This window comes from Macaca nemestrina, chromosome 7, assembly GCF_043159975.1.
Source record: "Macaca nemestrina isolate mMacNem1 chromosome 7, mMacNem.hap1, whole genome shotgun sequence".
Classification (NCBI taxonomy): domain Eukaryota; kingdom Metazoa; phylum Chordata; class Mammalia; order Primates; family Cercopithecidae; genus Macaca; species Macaca nemestrina.
Window position 1 is genome coordinate 73,774,781 of NC_092131.1, and position 20,183 is coordinate 73,794,963.

The 20,183-nt window shown below is 40.0% G+C and overlaps 1 protein-coding gene and 1 long non-coding RNA gene across 3 annotated transcripts in view; both read left to right on the forward strand.

The window, feature by feature from the left end:
• Positions 1-6,187, forward strand: part of LOC105477956 (serine palmitoyltransferase small subunit A) — a 41,246-nt gene extending 35,059 nt beyond the window's left edge. The window contains exon 2 of the mRNA XM_011734865.3: positions 284-6,187. Within this exon, the coding sequence (XP_011733167.1) occupies positions 284-387 (104 nt within the window). The 3' untranslated portion in view covers positions 388-6,187. The remainder of the gene's footprint in view (positions 1-283) is intronic.
• LOC105477957 (uncharacterized) overlaps positions 1-20,183 on the forward strand; it is a 372,390-nt gene that overhangs the window by 36,291 nt on the left and 315,916 nt on the right. The window lies entirely within an intron of this gene.

Genomic DNA, 20,183 nt, shown 5'->3' on the forward strand with positions numbered 1-20,183 from the left:
TTGACTACACAGGGAGAATAACAGTACCTACCTTATATGGTGGTAGTAAAGATGAATGAGCTAAAAACAAAACAAAACAAAACAAAAACCAGCTTAGAATGGTGCCAGGCATAGTTGTTAGTAGCTAGCATTATCGTTGTTGTTTTTTTTTTTTATCAGTGCTTGATATAAATGAGAAAGTACTAAGTGAATGGGTACTTCATCATAAAAGAGTTGTTGAAAACATGTGGGGATTTAGTTTTGAATAAATTAATAATAATAAGTTTCCTTAACTACAACTCAGATTCAATGCTGGTTTCCATTGTGGGGATGGCACTATACACAGGATACGTCTTCATGCCCCAGCACATCATGGCGATATTGCACTACTTTGAAATTGTACAATGACCAAGATGCGGCAGGATCAGAGGTTCCTTGGGGGAAGACCCACCCTACGAAGTTGGAATGAGACCATCAGATGTGATAAGAAACTCTTCTAGATGTCAACATAACCAACCTTATAAAGACTAAAATTCATGAGTAGAACAGGAAAATCATCCTGACTCATGTGTTGTGTTCTTTATTTTTAATTTTCAAAGAGGCTCTTGTATAGCAGTTTTTGTCTATTTTAACATTGTAGTCATTTGTACTTTGATAATCAGTATTTTCTTAACCTTTGTGACTGTTTCAATATTACCCCCGTGAAAGCTTTTCTTAATGTGACTTTGAGTACATTTTAATTGCCTTCTATTTTTAAAACTCAAAATCATTAGTTGGGCTTTACTGTTCTTGCTATTGTATGGCATATACATCTGCCTGGATATATTTCTACTCTTGACCAAAGTTTTGTAAGAACAATATAAGATTTCGGGTAGGGGTATGGGGAGGGAAGATATTTTATTGAGAACTACTTACAAAAGATCTGTAAGCTTGAACTCAGGAGTACAGTTTTAGCTATCTAGACTCTAACAGCTTTTGCTTTAAAATTATTAAATTGTTTCTTAATGAAAAAGAAAAGATCTTGCTAAAGTTAAAATAAAGAACGTTTCACCTTTTAAATATTTTATTCTTATGTGGACTTATTTCCACAAAACTTTGGTGATAATTCTTGAGACAAAAGGTGGTTAAGTAGCATTATTATGTAATGCTTATATACCATAGAGTTTTTAATAGAAGAGAAATCCATTTCTTCTGAGGGTCACTATTAACAGTGGACTTCCTTAAATTTAGTTTAATGATTGTAATGGGTGCTGCATTTGCACATTGCATTAAGTTATGATGAGACGAATTGTTGTTAAAAATTATAGCAAAAAGAAATGTAAACTTGGTTAAAATCTTTTCACTCTTTGTATTGTTTTTTTTAAGGTTTTTATTCCTTAAATGTAAAATGACTACCTAATTTTTTGATGTAAATACATTAAATTCAAAGAGAAAAAAATCAGCTGATGTAGCAGTATATCTTTTCCTTAAATATTGATCTAGTATTTACATTTCTGAATTATTTTCTGTGGAGGACCAGATAAGCAGTAAGTATGTTTTATCCTATATGTCTTGCAACATGAAAATGTTGCTAATTTAAAAAAAGTAGGCATTATGTGTGTGTGTGTTTTTTTTTTTTTTTTTGAGACGGAGTCTCACCCTGTCGCCCAAGCTGGAGTGCAATAGCATGATCTTGGCTCACTGCAACCTCTGCCTCCTGGGTTCAAGTGATTCTCCTGCCTCAGCCTCCTGAGTAACTGGGATTACAGGCACGCACCACCATGCCTGGCTAATTTTTTGTATCTTTAGTAGAGATGGGGTTTCACTATGTTGGCCAGGATGGTCTTGAACTCCTGACCTCCTGATCCACCTGCCTTGGCCTCCCAAACTGCTGGGATTACAGGCGTAAGCCACCGTGCCCGGCCAAAATTGAGGTATTTTTTGCCCAACATTTTAAGGACTAGACTTTTGAAGTATTTTATAGTCTAGAGGTCTCAAGTAATATATACATGTTTAATATTTTTAGAGTCAATTGATATCACAATTAGGAATAGTGAGAATAATATGTAATTACTTGGTTTGAAGTAGTTAAAACTTGGATATGGTTATATCTGAGCTATGGTCATACTATCTCAAGAAAAATAATATGAGGATTTAACTTAAGATTTGTTCTATTAATGCCCAAATTTGGCTTTCCTCTACTATCCCCCATAGAGAACCACTAACAAGTGGATGTCTAATATTCCTGTGGTGAGTTGAAGGCAGGAAAAGTCGAGAATCATTAGTTTCAATGGGTATCCAGATGACCTATCCTGGCCCTCTACTCAGAAACCTGCAATTTGTCCTCACTCTGCTGAAATTCATTAAATTGCTGTTGTATAACTGATGGTTATTATGAACACTGACCTGTGAGACATACGGAAGATAAAATTTAGTCTTACAGGAAATCTTTAGGAGAGTCAAAAGAGAAATGGGAGCATGTCTCTTGAGAGGTGATCAGGGAAGTTTATGCTCACTGTCTGATGCAAATGTCTAGTCTATTTGTTAGTAAATAACAAACAGGGAAATAATTTTCACTTTTTGTTTAAAATAAGGTATTTACAAGCATACCTTGTAGTTATTGTGGGTTCAGATTCAGACCACTGCAATAAAGTGAATATCTCAATAAAGTGAGTCACATGAAGTTTTTTGGTTTTCCCCTGCATATAAAAGTTACATTTACACCATCCTGTAGTCTATTAAGTGTGCAATAGCGTTATGGCAAAAAAAACAAAAACAAAAACAAAACCCATATGTACCTATCTTTTTTTTTTTTTTTTTTTGAGACGGAGTCTCGCTCTGTCGCCCAGGCTGGAGTGCTGTGGCCGGATCTCAGCTCACTGCAAGCTCCGCCTCCCGGGTTCACGCCATTCTCCTGCCTCAGCCTCCCGAGTAGCTGGGACTACAGGCGCCCGCCACCTCGCCTGGCTAGTTTTTTGTATTTTTAGTAGAGACGGGGTTTCACTGTGTTCACCAGGATGGTCTCGATCTCCTGACCTCGTGATCCACCCGTCTCGGCCTCCCAAAGTGCTGGGATTACAGGCTTGAGCCACCGCGCCTGGCCCATATGTACCTATCTTAATTAAAAAATTATCTATTGCTAAAAAAAGCCAATGATTATTTGAGGCTTCAGCAAGTCATAATTTTTTGTTGGTGGAGGGTCTTGCCTTGATGTTGATGGCTGCTGACTGATCTGGGTCATAGTTGCGGAAGATTGGGGTGGCTATGGCAATTTTAAAAAATAAGACAACAATAAAGTTTGCTGCATTGATCAACTCTTCATTCATGAAAGATTTATCTGTAGCATGTAATGCTATTTGATAGCCTTTCACCCACAATGGAACTTCCCCCAAAATTGGAATCAATCCTTTCAAACCCTGCTGTTGCTTTATCAACTAAGTTTATAAAATATTCTAAATCCTTCGTTGTAATTTCAACAATGTTCATAGCATCTTCAGCAGGAGTATAGGCCATCTCAAGAAACCACTTTCCTTGCTCATCCATAAAAGGCAAAATCTTGTCTGTTCAAGTTTTATCGTGAGATTGCAGTAATTCAGTCACATTGTCAGGCTCCATTTATAGTTCTCTTGCTATTTTTAGCAACTACAGTTAACTCCCTCACTGAAGTTTTGAACCCCTCCAAGACATCCATGAAAGTTGGAATCAACTTTCCAACTCGTGTTACTGTTGATATTTTGACCTCCTCCCATGAATCATAAATCATCTTAATGGCATCTAGAATGGTGAATCATTTCTGGAAGGTTTTCAGTTGACTGCCTAGGTCCATCAGAGTAATCACTACCTACGGCAGCTATAGCCTTACAAAATGTCTTTCTTAAATAATAAAGACCTCGAAGTCAAAGTAAATCTTGATCCATGGGCCACAGAATGGACGTTATGTTGGCAGGCATGGAAATGATATTAATCTCTTTGTACATCTCCTTCAGAGCTCTTGGGTGACTAGATGCAGTATTAATGAGCAGTAATATTTTGAAGAGAATCTTCAAAATAGTAGTAGGTCTCAACAGTGGGCTTAAAATATTTAGTAAACCATGTTGTAAATGGTTTTTTACAACACAGATGTGCTGTCACCAGTCTTTATTGTTCCATTAATAGAGCACAGGCAGAGTAGATTTAGCATAATTCTTTTTTTTTTTTTTTTTTTCCGAGCCAGAGTCTGTCGCCAGGCTGGAGTGCAGTGGTGCGATCTCGTTTCACTGCAACCTCTGCCTCCCAGGTTCAAGCGATTCTTCTGCCTCAGCCTCTTGACTAACTGGGACTACAGGCACGCACCACTGCACCCAGCTCATTTTTGTATTTTTAGTAGAGATGGGGTTTCACCATGTTGACCAGGATGGTCTCAATCTCTTGACCTCATGGTCCGCCTACCTCAGCCTCCCAAAATGCTGGGATTACAGGCGTGAGCCACCATGCCTGGCCTGATTTAGCATAATTCTTAAGGGCCCTAGGATTTTTGGAATGGTAAATAAACATTAGTTTCAACTTAAAGTTACCAGCTGCACTAACCCCTAACAAGAGTCAGCCTTTGAAGTTTTGAAGCCAGGCATTGACTTCTCCTTCCTAGCTATGTAAATTCTAGAGGGTGTCTTCCAATATAAGGCTGTTTTATCTACAGTGAAAATCTTATTTAGTATAGCCATCTTCATCAATGATATTAGCCATAGCTGCATTATTTGCCACATCTTCTAAATCGGTATTTGCTGCTTCACCTTGCACTTTTATCTTACGAAGATGGCTTCTTTCCTTAAATCTCGCGAACCAACTTATACTAGCTTCAAACTTTTCTTCTGCAGCTACCTCACCTCTCTCAGCCTTTATAGAATTGAAGAGAATTAGGACCTTGCTCTGGATTAGGCTTTAGCTTAAGGGAATATTGTGGCTTGTTTGATGTTTTATCGAGACTATTAAAACTTTATTTATTTTCAGCAATAAGTCTGTAATACTTTCTTACCATTGGTGTGTTCCCAGGATTAGCATTTCTAGCTTTAAAACAATTTATTATTATTTTTCCCTATCTTTCAGCAGCCTGGAACATTTCTAGCTTTTGATTTAAAGTGAGAAATGTGGCAAGGCACAGTGGCTCGTGTCTGTAATCGCAGCACTTTGGGAGGCTGAGGCGGGAGGATTGCTTGAGCCTAGGAGTTAGAGACCAGCCTGGGCAACATGGCATGACCCCGTCTCTACAAAAACTTTTTAAAAAAATTAACCAGGCATGGTGGTGTCACCTGTAGTGACAGCAAGTTGGGAGGCTGAGGTGGGAAGGTCGCCTGAGCCTGGGAAGTCGAGGCTGCAGTCAGCTATGATCGCACCACTGCACTCCTGCCTGGCGACAGTGAGACCCCATCTCAAAAAATGATAAATAGATGCATGACTCTTATTTTCACATGAGCATTTAGAGGCCATTGTAGGGTTATTAACTAGTCTAATTTCAATAGCGTTACGTCTCGGAATGAGGAGGCCTGAGGAGAGGGAGAGAGACAGAAGAACTGCTGGTCAGTGGAGCAGGCAGAACATACACAACATTTATCAATTAAGTTCACCTGTTATATAGGGATGGCTTGTTGCACCCCAAAATAGTAGCATCACAGATCACCATAAAGGATATAATAATAGTGAAAAAGTTTGAAATGTTGCAGGAATTACCAAAATGTGGCACAGAGATATGAAGTGAGCACTCGAGGCTGGAAAAATGGTGCCATAGACTTGCAGGGTCGATTGGAAGAGTTGCTACAAACCTTCATCTTGTAAAAAATGCCATGTCTGTGAAGCACAACAAAGTGATGTGCAATAAAACGAGGTATGGCTAATTAGATAATTCTCCATGGACCACTAGTGTTTCTGTATATCTTATAAGCAGATGTACTGACTGCATTATTTTTCAAGGATGTTTATATGATAGAGAAGATAGAGACAGTATCTCCCTCCAAAATGAAGGGCAGGTATATTTAGAGCCTTGGAAGATAAAGGGTGTTTCTTTCTGGACCAAAGGGCATTATAAAAGCTTTAGGTTCCCTATGCTCAGGGTTCCTTTCCTGTAATGCAACCATCTGCACGTACAGATATCACCTGGTCTTTGCATTGCCCTGTGGAAACTGGGGTTTGGGAACCAGAACAAGAAAATGTTGATATTTTGACTATTTCTGTGAGTAATAAAGTTCTTTGTCTCTAACCCTGAATCTCATGTCTTCTGCTAACATCTACAAAACTGTCAGACTAGCTTGCAAGTAGAGTAGAATTTCAGACTCTTCATAGTTTTTGACAGTTTAGGTGATGAGGATGGGATGTTGGCAGATGTGGTCTTCTGGAAGAGGAGGGATAATGGACCCACAAACTAGGTTTGAAGATGAGACAACTTGGATCAAGAGGTAAATACATTTGCCCAAGTATTGGGTGAGTTAAGAGAATAACGATTCCCCAATATCCTACTTGTTAATTAATAGTTAGGGGCTGTACAGTGAGAAGTAGGATGCAAACAGCTGTCTAAATGGTGCCTCAGTTGTTACTCTCCTCTGGGCAGATAGAAAAAGGGATCTTATGACAATGGGACAACAGGTGCCATGGTCTTGGACTAGGTGCAATGGTAGCTATGGCTACTAAGCTAAGCTTGGGTGGTCCAAAACCTCAGAAGCTCATTTAGATGAGCCATGAGTGAGGGCCACTTGAAATTGAATGCAACGCCTCAATTTTCTCAAAAAAAAGCTGCTCTTCTTCTGTACGCTTGATCTTTCCTTTGCCTCCTACCCTAACTTAAGAGTGAGACCTGGCCATGCGCAATAACTCATGCCTATAATCCCCACACTTAGGGAGGCGGAGGTGGGCGGATCACTTGAGTTCAGAGTGAGAAACCAGTCTGAACAATGTGATAAAATCCCGTCTCTACAAAAAATACAAAAATTAGCCAAGCATGGTGGTGCACACATGTAGTCCCAGTTATTGAGAGGCTAAGGTGGGAGGATTGCTTGAGCCCAGGAGGTTGAGGTTGCAGTGAGCAGTCTTTGCACTGCTGCACTCCAGCCTGGGTGACAAAGCAAGACCCTGTCTCAAAAAAAAAAAACAAAAAAAAAGAAAAAAGATCCAGTATGCACTTATGCACTGCTTGAATGTGCTGGGGAACTGTGGAGGAAATATTTCAAACTTTGTGTGCTGTTGCATATAACTACTCAAGGCACTAGTAGTCTTTGCAGCCGCTTGGGAAGAAGGGGCACCTTAATTCAACTGATGGGATTTGGGCAATTTTTGCAGTGAAGAGAAATTAAGTGACCCTGTTGCATGTGGCCCTTTGGGTCTGTTTAGTGTTCTGTTGTAGCTTCCACTGATGAATGTATAATTGGTATTAATGTTTTACATGATTGTAATTTGAATGCTTATAAGTGTCCGAGGTGATTCTACTGATTGGGAAGAGATGTTGTATTAGTCTGTTTTCATGCTGCGGATAAAGACATACCTGAGGCTGGGAAATTTACAAAAAAAAGAGATTTAATTGGACTTACACGTGGCTGGAGAGGCCTCACAATCATGGCAGAAGGTGAAAGGCACGTTTCACATGGTGGCAGACAAGAGAAGAAAGCTTGTGCAGAGAAACTCCCCCTTATATAATCATCAGATCTCATGAGACTTATTCACTATCATGAGAACAGCACAGGAAAGACCTGCCCCCGTGATTCAGTTACGTCCCACTGGGTCCCTCCCGCTACATGTGGGAATTCAAGATGAGATTTTGGTGCGGACAGAGCCAAACCATATCATTCTGCCGCTGGCCTCTCTCAAATCTCATGTCCTCACATTTCAAAACCAGTCATGCCTTCCCAACAGACCCCCAAAGATTTAACTCATTTCAGCATTAACTCAAAAGTCCACAGTCCAAAGTCTCATCTGAGACAAGGCAAGTCCCTTCTGCCTATGAGCCTGTAAAATCAAAAGCAAGTTAGTTACTTCCTAGATACAATGGAGGTAGAGACATTGAGTAAATGCAGTCATTTCAAATGGGAGAAATTGGCCAAAACAAAGGGGCTACAGGCCCCATGCAAGTCTGAAATCCAGCAGGGCAGTCAGATCTTAAAGCTCCAAAATGGTCTCCTTTGACTCCACCTCTCACATCCAGGTCACGCTGATGCTAGAGATGGGTACTCCCGTGATCTTGGGCAGCTTCATCCCTGTGACTTTGCAGGGTACAGCCTCCCTCCTGGTTGCTTTCATGGGCTATCATTGAGTGTCTGCAACTTTTCCAGGCACATGGTGCAAGCTGTTGGTGGATCTACCATTTTGGGGTCTGAAGAATGGTGGCCCTTTTCTCACAGCTCCACTAGGTAGGGCCCTAGTAGGGACTCTGTATGGGGGCTCTGACCCCACATTTCCCTTCTGCACTGCCCTAGCAGAGGTTCTCCATGAGGGCCCTGACCCAGAAGCAAACCTGCCTGGGCATCCAGGAGTTTCCATACATCCTCTGAAATCTAGGCGGAGGTTCCTAAACCCAATCTTGGCTTCTGTGCACTCGCAGGCGCAACACCATGCGGAAGTTGCTGAGATTTGGGCTTGAACCCTCTGAAGCCATGGCCTGAGCTCTGTGTTTGTCCCTTTTAGCCGTGGCTAGAGTGGCTGGGATGCAGGGCACCAAATCCCTAGACTTGGTTAAGCTTCAAACTGACGGTACTCACTGAGTTGCTGCCACTGTTCAGCATCAGTGCCAGCTCTGCCGAACCAAACATGGGTGGGGTTGCTCCATTCCCTTTGCGGAACTTAAGGCTATCTCATATCTCTGGCCAGTGTTCCTTTTGATAAAGCTTGTTACATTTTTACTGACCTCTGGGCTATAGCCAAAGGCCTAGGAGTTTAGTCTGTCACTTGGAAAACTACGGATTGGTAGATTAAAGACACCCTCTCTGGGGCTGCAAAATGTGGTAATAAATCACAGTTAAGCTGTTGGGTTACTCATGTAGATGTCTAGAGTAAGGGCCAGTTCTCTGGTATCAAGCTGCTGATCAAGACTGCACTGTCCAGATTGCTCCCATTTCTGACTAGATCCATCATTGTACTTGACATGGTGACCTATCTACCACTGTAGGTTTGGCATAAAATAAAGAAAAAGACCCTGTTTCTGACGCATAAGCTACCTGAAAGGCAGACTTGTGAAAATGTTGCAGTGAGGGGGGTCACATAGCGTGAGCCATCACCTCCATCTCCTCACACCTTGTTCTTGGCGGATTGACTACATTAGACTTCTGATCTCTTCTCAGGGCTACCCATTGTGCTGCAACGCTGTTGATATTTTTCAGTGATGATTATACAAGGCAGAGTTTCACTGCACAAGCTCTCTTCTCTTGTCTGCCACCATGTGAAACGTGCTTTTCACCTTCCTTTCAACACAATATTGCTGTTTTAACCTGATCATCAGATTCCAGCTATAATATTGCAGCCCTTGAAACAAATCTGTGTCATGTGTTTGGCCTTCTGGGCCTTTGCAGCTTGACAATGGAGCAGGTTTTTTTTTTGTTGTTGTTATTATTGTTGTTGTTTTTTAATCACAAAAGCTACTCAACAAAGTGCTGATAGTCAAGGTATTTGATGGACATTCCATACTCCCTACCATTCACAGGCATCTGATATTGAATACTGGAATGGCCTCTTCAAAAATCAATTCAAATAGAATTTTACTCTAGCTCTCTCTTCTCCTTCTGGGCATGTAGCTTAATTAGGCAGTTTGGTCATTGAATGTGGCTATGCTCAGAAAGAGATAATCTCTCAGCCACTTTCTGTTTAATGATCAGGATGACCTATTGCTATTTTAAAATTTGGATTCCTCCCTGTTAGAAACAAAATGCTTGTTCCTTGGTGCTGCAAAGAAATAGCACTTGAACATAAGTTTAATTTTCCCAGCAAGGCAATGTTTACTTCTATAGAAGGGTGCGACTTGTGAATGGACTAATGGTGAGAGGACATCTGAACAAGACAGGGGAAGGGGTTCTTATTCTTGATGCAAGTAGCCGCTACTGCTCTGTCATTCCCCTATTGGCTAGGGTTGCACTGCACAGTCTAAGCTAATTCTGATTGGCTATTTTAAAAAGAGCAGAGGTATGAGCCAGAGTGGCGGGGTGAGTAGTTTGGCAGGAAGGACAGTTAGGGATGGGTAACTAAATGTGACTTAGGTCAGAGCAGGTGACCAGGGGTGATTCAGGTCAAAGCAGGTGACTGGGATGAGTCAGGACGGAGCAGGTGATCAGGGGAACAGATGTGAACTACTGATTAAAACTGGTGTAAAAGGTTTTTTACTGAAACTACTAGGAAGTTAAACTTTAAAAGGGAGGACAAAGAACTGAACATACTGACATAATGATTCTTTAAAGAGAAATTTAGAACTCATTGTATCCAACACTCCCTGACCATGCTGCTTTTCTGTTCACTATTGGCAGTCCCAGGCCAGTGCGTTGCTAGCCCAGCCAGAAGGGGCCTAGGGATTTCAACTTAATTCTGGCTCAGTCCCCTAGATTATGTAGTTGAGTTGCTGTGACTCTGTATCATGAGGCTAATCACGACTTGGTTGAGTACATTTGCTTCATGAGTCACCCAGTGGCTCATGTAGGCCAAAGTAGGTGGCATGAGTCTCCCTGTACGTTTTATAAAATTGCCTTATCCCTTTTTCACCTGACTCTTTTGGATGAAAGGTCTGGGTATGAGTAGAGATGACTGGAAAAAAGGTAAATGATAATTATTGGAATAGGACAAATTGATTTTATAGTGATGGAGAGAGAGCAACTCCAATACATGAGGGGAGAATACCTTAGATGCCAGGAGTGGGGAGAAGGATCTCTAATAACGTCCTTCAGAGCCACCCCTGGGTCTTCCCTCAGGAAGAAAAATGCCCAGATACAACTCTCCCAAACTGTAGCAAAAACTTTAAATGGTGAAACTGCTGAATCTGCCACCCCCCACGATGGTGCTCACCATAATTTTGATTGTCATTCCCCTTCACCTTAACGAGAATCTATCAGATAAAGCAGAGGATTTCCCCATTTTCTACATCTCCCATGCAAGACATTGATTAACACCACTGGATATCTTCCTCACCTCCCTTCCCGTAGCTATTGCTTAGTCATTCTGTGGGGTGAATGAGCAACACCTGTCTGATGGCATAGATAAATAGGACAGTTTGACTGACAGCCCTCAGGCAATTTCAGAAAAAACAGAGACTAGCCTCAATTATTCAAACTGAACCGGGAACCATAAGGCTTACCAGCTTGCCAGGAGGCCAAGCTGGAGGAACTGTCAAACTATGCCCTCTGAATGATGTATGTCCCACTTAGAGAGGCCAACAACACTTTCTTTCCAGGGGCACCCTGTGTGCCCTCAGGTCTTTATTTCCTGTGTGGAATCCAGGAGTTATTTTGTCTCCCCTAAAAGCACCCTTAGGGGTAATCATAAGATCCCTTTAAGTGTTTAAGGAAGCACCACTGACAGATCATGTAGCCCTTAGGTGACTACAGAGATCTCTTCAAAATGAGGCTTTTCTTAGGTAATGGAGAGATCTCTGCAGTAAGATAACAGATTCATAGGCTGGGCGTGGTGTCTCATGCCTGTAATCTCAGCACTTTGGGAGGCCGAGGTGGGCAGATCACTTGAGGTCAGAAGTTCAAGACCAGACTGGCCAACATGGTGAAACCCCGTCTCTACTGAAAATGCAAAAACCAGCTGGCTTGGTGGCATGTGCCCGTAATCCCAACTACTCGGCAGGCTGAGACAGGAGAATCGCTTCAACGTGGGAGGCGGAGGTTTCATTGTGCCGAGATGGTTCCACTGCACTTTAGCCTGGGTGACGGAGCGAGACTTGGTCTCAAAAAAAAAAAAAAAAAAAAAAAAAGATCAAACAGATTCGTTATTTATGTATTCTTTGCTGGCAGTTATCCCTGTAACAGTAGTCATCCGACTAGAAAAGTGAAGTGGTAAAAATTTTGCTGAAGTTTTCAATGACATGCCTGGACGCTGAAAGGAAAAGCAGGTCAGCCTCAGCTCACTAGCTAGGGTTGTTATGAATGAAATAATTGCCCCAGACTTCCCAATTATGATTCTCCCTTTAGAAGTAACCTCTTTCCTGAGTCTCATATCTGCTAGAACTATGGGCTGTCTAATATGGTAGGCATTAGCCACATGTGACTACTTAGCACTTGAATTTTGGTTAGTCTGAATTGAGATGTTTTGTAAGTGTAAAATTTACCCTGGATTTTCAAGACTTAGTGTGGGGGAAAAAAAAAAGAACGTAAAAAAATACTTTAATTTAATTTAATTTAATTAATTAATTTATTTTTTTGAGACAGAGTCTGGCTCTGTCACCCAGGCTGGAGTGCGGTTGTGCAATCTTGGCTCACTGCAACCTCTGCCTCCCAAGTTCAAGCTATCCTTCCATCTCAGTCTTCCACCTCGGCCTCCGGAGTAGCTGGGACTACAGGTACATGCTACCATGTCTGGTTAATTTTTGTATTTTTTAGAAATGAGGTTTCACCATGTTGCCAAGGCTGGTCTTGAACTCCTGAGCTCAAGTGATCCGTTCGTCTCTGCCTCCTAAAATGCTGGGATTAAAATGCTGTGAGCCTTCACACCTGGCCACTTTTAAATATTAATTATATGTTTAAGTGATGATATTTTGAATATCTTAGGTAAAATAAAATGTATTTAATTTCAACTATTTCTTTTTACTTCATTTAATGTGGCTACTAGAAAACTTAAAATTAAACTTACAGCTTACTTCTGTAGTTCACATTATTTTCACATTGGGTAGCTCTGCTCCATAGGTAACCATGATCTGGACTTTGTGAAAACGATTTTCTTCCTTTTCTTTAGATTTCTATCACCTGTGTGTGTGTCCATAAAATAATATATTTTGGTTTTGCCTATTTTTGAAATTTATATAAATGGAAAGTGCTTCACGTATTCTTTTGCATCTTGCTTCTTTTGCTTATGTTCGTATAACTTATCCTGCTGTTATATGTAGGTGTAATTCATTCATTTTCCTTGTTGTATATCCTATTCCATTTTATGACTATGCACAGCAATTTGTTTATCCATTCCATTATGCTAATTTATAATCCTATCAGCAACGTATGTGTCTACAGCCTTGCTTTTAATCATGAAAAATTGGAAATATTTTAAATGTCCATCATAGGGATTGATAGGTAAATTATAGTATATCTATACAATGAAATGCCATAAAATTATTTATTAAAAGAATTAGATGGCCGGGCATGGTGACTCACGCCTGTAATCCCAGCACTTTGGGAGGCCGAGGCGGGCGGATCACCTGAGGTTGGGAGTTCAAGACCAGCTTAACTCACATGGAGAAGCCCCTTCTCTACCAAAAAAATACAAAATTAGCTGGGTGTGGTGGCGCATGCCTATAATCCCAGCTACTTGGGAGGCTGAGGCAGGAGAATCGCTTGAATCTGGGAGGCGGAGATTGTGGTGGGCCAAGATTGCACCATTGCACTCCAGCCTGGGCAACAAGAGTGAAACTCTTTCTCACAAAAAAAAAAATAAATAAATAAAATTACTCTATCTGAAATAATTTGAAAAGATGTTTATAATATATTGAAAAATTCTAAAAATTTGTTGGCATATAATTCTTCATGGCAGTTTCTTATGATCACTTGTACTTCTGTGGCATCAGTTATAATGTTTCCTTTTATTTCTGGTTTTATTTATTTGAGTCATCTCTCTTTTTTCTTAGTCTAGCTAAAGGCTTGTCCATTTTACTTTTCTTTTCAAATACCAACTTAGTTTTTCTTTTCTATTGTTTTTCTAGTCTCTATTTTATTTATTTCTGCTCTGATCTTTATTATTTCCTTCCTGCTGCTGACCATGGGTTTAGTTTGTTCTTTTTCTTAGTTCCTTGAGGTGTAAAGTTATTAATAGTTTGCTTATTTGAGATCTTTTCAGTAGTGTGTTGTTTAAGTTCCACATGTTTGTGAATTTTTCAATTTTCCTCCTGTGATTGACTTTTGCTTTTATACCATTGTGGTGGGAAAAGTTACTTGATGTGATTTCAATCTTATTTTTTTGTTTTTGAGACAGAGTCTCACTCTTGTTCTTCAGGCTGGAGTGCAAAGGGGTGATCTCGGCTCACTGCAACCTCCTGGGTTCAAGCGATTCTCTTGCCTCAGCCTTCCCAGTACCTGGGACTACAGACACACACCACCACTTCCAGCTAATTTTTTATTTTTAGTAGAAATGGGGTTTCACCGTGTTGGCCAGGCTGCTCTCGAAGTCTTGACCTCAGGTGATCCACCCGCCTCGGCCTCCCTAAGTGCTGGGATTACAGGCGTGAGTCACTGTGTCCAGCCAGATTTCAATCCTCTTGAATTTGTTAAGACTTGTTTTGTGGACTAATATATGATCCATACTGGAGAATGTTCTAGGTACTTAAGAAGAATGTGTATTCTCTCTCTCCTGCTCCGCCATATTGAAGATTGTGCCTGCCTGCTCTTCACCTTCCACCATGATTTTAAGTTTCCTTAGGCCTCCCCAGCCATGCCTCCTGTACAGCCTGCAGAACTGCCACTGAATTTTGGAAGACTGAGAGACATCTTTAGTAAAATTTAAAGGATATTGTCTTCAATATGATAGCATTGATGTTGACTTTTTAGAAAATTTAGATGAGTTTGAAATTAGAGATGATGATGTCTTCGTAGTCACATACCCTGAATCTGGAACTGTCTGGTGTCAGCAGATATTAAGCTTGATTTATTTTGAAGAACACTGGAAGAGAAATGAACATCTGGAAACACTGTATCAAGCTCCCTTTCTTGAGTACAGCAGCAAAAACATGAATTTTTGTGAAAGACCATCTCCTCATCTCTTTGCAACCCACCTCCCATCCTATTTGGTTCCAAGAGGGATAAAGAACAAAAAAGTCAAAAGGAAATATCTATACAGAAACCCAAAGGATGTTATGTGCTCATATTTTCATTTTTCAAAGATGGTGACAATGTGTAAGCCTACAGCTACCACTGATAATTTTGTGAAACAATTTTTTGAAAGAAAGGAGGTAGGAAGCCTTTGATTTGACCATATCAAATGTTGGTATGAGCACAAAAGCCGCTTCAACATTCAGTTCTTAATGTATGAGGAGATGAAGAAGGATCTCAGAGGTTCTGTATTAAAACTCTGCAAGTTTCTGGGGGAAAGAACTGAGTGAGGAGGCCATGGATGCTGTGGTGAGATAGGCCACATTTGAGAACATGAAGGAGGACCCACCAGCAAATTATGCAAACCTACTAAACATTAGAATTAGGAGAAAAAGTAAAGAAGGCATTTCCTTCACAAAAACACCATTGGAGACTGAAAAATTTACATGACTTTTGAGCAGAATGAAAGGTTTGACAAGATTTTCTGAAGTCAGATGAAAGATTTTCCACTGATATGGAATATGGGACTTAAATGAAGTTCATCTGTGATACAAGTGAAGTATAGAATTCTAAGCTCAGCACACAGAATCCTAAGAAGTCACTTTTGGAAGGAAATACATTAAATTTTACACTTTAATCTTTGACTATCATTGAATCACAGTGAAAAATCTCAGTGATTAAGGAAGATTAATATAGTGACTTTCATATGTCATCTACCACCTGCAGAGTTTTCAATTTCTAGAGATTCCTTAGTTTCTGATCAAATGAAGATTCCCCATATTGTTTTGGCATATCGTTATGAATAATTTATTTTATTTGTAGTAATTCCTAAGTTCTTAAACAGAAGGGGAAGTTTTAATGTGTGAGCAATGTGCTGTCTTGAAATAGAAACCTTTTCAATTTTTACAAACTGCTTATGACCTGTTTGTCATATTCAAGATTTTAATTCTTATGTAATAACATGTTATTTTTATGTAATCACATTTCATAGCTTCTAGGTTCTATATTTTACTTTGGAGGGTTGATACCCCAAAATATTCACATATGTTGTATCTTTTTTATTTGGATATTATTCTAATGTTGTGAGAAAGCTATTTAATTACCTTTACAAATAGATAACAAATTGGCCCAACATCATTTATTGAATAGTCCATCATTTTCTTACTGCTTAAAATACACATGATCGTGTTCTAAAGAATTGTGTCTACATGAGTTGACTCTGTATACATTGTTCTGTGGATGTACTTAACACTTCTTCTATCAAGACAATGATGTTTACATTTCTAAAATAATTTTATAAACTCTCATAGAGGAAAAAAAGTGTGTATTTTGCTGCTGTTGGATGGGATGTTTTGCATATGTGTATTAGGTCTATGGTGCTGTTCAAGTTTGCTGTTTATTAATTTTCTTTCTAGATGATCTGTACATTGTTAAAAGTAGGATATTGAAGTCTACTATTATTGTATTGCTATTTCTCCCTTCAATTCTGTTAATATTGGCTTTATATAGTTAGGTGCTCTGATGCTGGGTACATATATATTTAGAGTTGTTATATCCTCTTGATGCATTGACCCTTTTATTGTTATATAACAACCTTCTTTGTCTCTTTTTACAGTTTTTCACTTAAATTCTATTTTGTCTGATATAAGAATTGCTACTCCTACTCTTTTTTGGTTACCATTTTCTTTTTTGTATGTGTGAGAATGTCATGACCACGGCTTACTGGAGCCTTGACCTCCTAGGCTGAAGCAATCCTCTCACCTCAGCCTCCAGAGTAGCTGGGACTACAGGTGCTACCATGTCACCATGCCCAGCTAATTTTTTAATACTTTCTAGAGATGGAATCTCACTATGTTGCCAGGGCTGGTCTCAAACTCCTGTGCTCAAGTGATCCTTCTGCCTCAGCCTTCCAAAGTGCTGGGATTATAGATGTGAGCCATTTTACCCAGTCTACCATTTTATACAATATCTTTTTCTATTCCTTCACTTTCAGCCCATGTAGATCCTTAAAACTAAAGTGAGTCTCTTGTAGGCAGCTTATAGTTGAATCTTGTTTTTATTTTTTATCCATTCAGCCCCTCTGTGTCTTTTGATTAGTGAATTTAATCCATTTATACTTAATTATTGCTAGGTAAGGGCTTATCATTATGATTTTGTTGTTTTCTGACTGTATTTCTTTTGTTCCTTTCTTTCTTGCTTGTTCCCTTCCTTTGTGATTATGTATATGTATATATCTTTATATATATATATATATAAAGATAAAGGAATCAAAGCATACTACTACAAAATATATATAGTGGTATGCTTTGATTCCTTTATCTTTTGTGTATATATTACATGTTTTTTATTTTGTGGTTATTATGTGACTTACATTAAACATCTTAAAGTTATAACAGTTTCTTTTAAGCTGAAAAGAACTTAACTTTAACTGCATACAATTCTACACTTCAACATCTGCTTTTCCTGCATTTTTTTTTCTTTTTTTTGAGATGGAATCTCACTCTGTTGCCCATGTTGGAGTGCAGTGGCGTGATCTTGGATCACTGCAACCTTTGCTTCCTGGGTTTAAGCAATTCTTCTGCCTCAGCCTTCCAAGCAGCTGGGATTACAGGTGTGTGCCACCACCCCTGGCAAATTTTTGTATTTTTAGCAAAGATGGGGTTTCACCATGTTGGCCAGGCTGGTCTTGAACTCCTGACCTCAAGTGATCTGCCCGCCTTGGCCTCCCAAAGTGCTGGGATTACAGGCATGAGCCACCAGGCCCAGCCTCCTTCCCCTGTATTTTGTGTTATTGGCATCACAATTTACACTTTAAAATTGTGTATCCATTGACAAATTATTATAGATATAGTTATTTTTAATAGTTTTGTCTTTTAACTTATATCTGAGTTAAAAGTTATTTATATACTCCCATTACAGTATTAGAGTATTGTGAATTTGATTATACTCTTACCTTAACAGTGAGTTTTATACTCTTATAGTTTTCATGTTGTTTGTTGGTATCCTTTTGTTTCAACTTGAAGGAATCCTTTTAGCATTTTTTTTTTGTAAGACAGATATAGGGTGGTGAGCTCCTTTAGCTTTTCTTTGTCTGGGAGTCTTTATCTTTCCTTCATGTCTGAAGGACAGCTTTGCCAGGTGTAGTATTCTTGGTTGGCATTTTTTTTCTTTTAGCACTTTGAATATATTATCTCACTCTTTCCTGGCCTATAAGTTTTCTGCTGATAAACCTCCTGATAGTTTTATACAGGTTCTTTTGTATGTGATGAGTTGCTTTTCTCTCATTGCTTTCAAAATTCTTTTTGTGTTTGACTTTTGAGAATTTGATTATAAATTTGTGTAGGTGAATAACTTTTTATATTTAATCTACTTGGGTGTTCTTGGTATTCCTTTTTGTTTTGTTTTTTTTTTGAGGCAGAATTTTGCTCTTATCGTTCAGGCTGGAGTGCAATGATGTGATCTTGGCTCACTGCAGCCTCCACCCCCTGGGTTCAAGTGATTCTCCTGCCTTAGCCTCCCAAGTTGCTGGGATTACAGGAGCCTGCCACCATGCCCAGCTAATTTTTCTATTTTTAGTAGAGACGGGGTTTCTCCATGTTGGCCAGGCTGGTCTCAAACTTCTGATCTCAGGTGATCCCCTGGCCTTGGCCTCCCAAAGTGCTGGGATTACAGGTGTGAGCCGCCAAGCCTAGCCTCATATTACTATTACATGGATCTGGATATTCATTTTCCTCTCCAGATTTGGGAAGGTTTCTCCCACTGTTTCTTTAAATAAGCTTTCTGCCCCTTTCTCTGCTCCTCTTGGCCTGCCACAATTGTACATTTATTTACTTGATGGTATTCCATAAGTCCTGTAGACTTTCTTCACTCTATTTAAATCATTTTTTTCTTTTTGTTCCTCTGAGTAATTTTAAATGACCTGTTTATATGCTCACTTATTCTTTGTTCTCCTTTATTGAATCTGCTATTGAAGCTCTCAATGGAATTTTTCAATTAATCATTATATTCTTTAGCTCCAGACCATCTGATTAGCTCTTTTTTATGGTTTCTATATCTTTGTTGAACTTCCAATTTTGTTCATGTATTGTTTTCCTGTTTTTTTTTTTTTTTTTTTTTTTTTTTTTAACAGAGTCTCACTCTGTCACCCAGGCTGGAGTGCAGTGGCAGGGTCACAGCTTACTGCAGTCTTGAGGTCCTGGGCTCAGGTGATTCTTCCACCTCAGCCTCCTGAGTAGCTGGGACTACAGGCATGTGCCATCATGCCTGGCTAAGTTTTTGTATTTTTTGCAGAGACAGGATTTTACCATGTAATCCAGGCTGGTCTCAAACTCCTGGACTCAAGCGATCTGCCTATCTTGGCCTCCCAACATATTAGGCATGAGCCACCACAACTGACCTTCTAATTTTGTTTAGTTGCCTATCTCTGTTCTCTTGTAGCTCACTGAAATTCTTTATTAATTAATTAACTAATTAATTAAGGCAGAGTCTTGCTCTGTTGCTCAGGCTGGAGTCCAGTGGCATGATCTCAGCTCACTGCAACCTCCGCCTCCAGGGTTCAAGTGGTCCTTGTGCCTCAGCTTCCCAAGTAGCTAGGATTACAGATGCATGCCACCATACCCAGCTAATTTTTGTATTTTTAGTAGAGCTGTTTTGGCGTATTAGCCAGGCTGGTCTCAAACTCCTGGCCTCAAGTGATCCACCCACCTTGGCCTCCCAAAGTGCTGGGATTACAGGCATGAGCCACTGAGCCTGGTCTGAACTCATTAAAGATGATTATTTTGAATTCTTTGTCAGGCAGACTGTAGATCTCCATTTCTTTAGGGTTTGTTTCTGGTGCTCTATTCTGTTCCCTTGGTGGTGTCATGTTTCCTTGATTATTTATGATCTTCATGTTCTTATGTTGGTGTCTCTGTGTCTGAAGTAGGTACCTCCTCCAGACTGGCTTTGTCAGGGAAAGCCCTTCACCAGTTAAACTGTCCAGAGGTTCTGGGCTGGCAGAGTCTGTGAACAGGTTTGCTGATTGAGTCCTTGGGTGGGCTGGCCAAATGCCTATGTCAATGCGCAGATGGGCCTGGTACCCACATCTACAAGAGCTGGCCTGGGTTGGGCCTTGGGGTAGGCCAGGTATCTGAGTCTATTGGGGTAGGTCTAGAACCTGGGTCTGCAAGGGTGGCCTGGTGCTGGAATGGGCTTGGAGCTTGAGTTTGCAGGAGCAAGCCCGAATCCTGGGTCTGTAGGGGACCGGCTTGGAGCTTGAGGTCATGGGGTGGCCCTAGA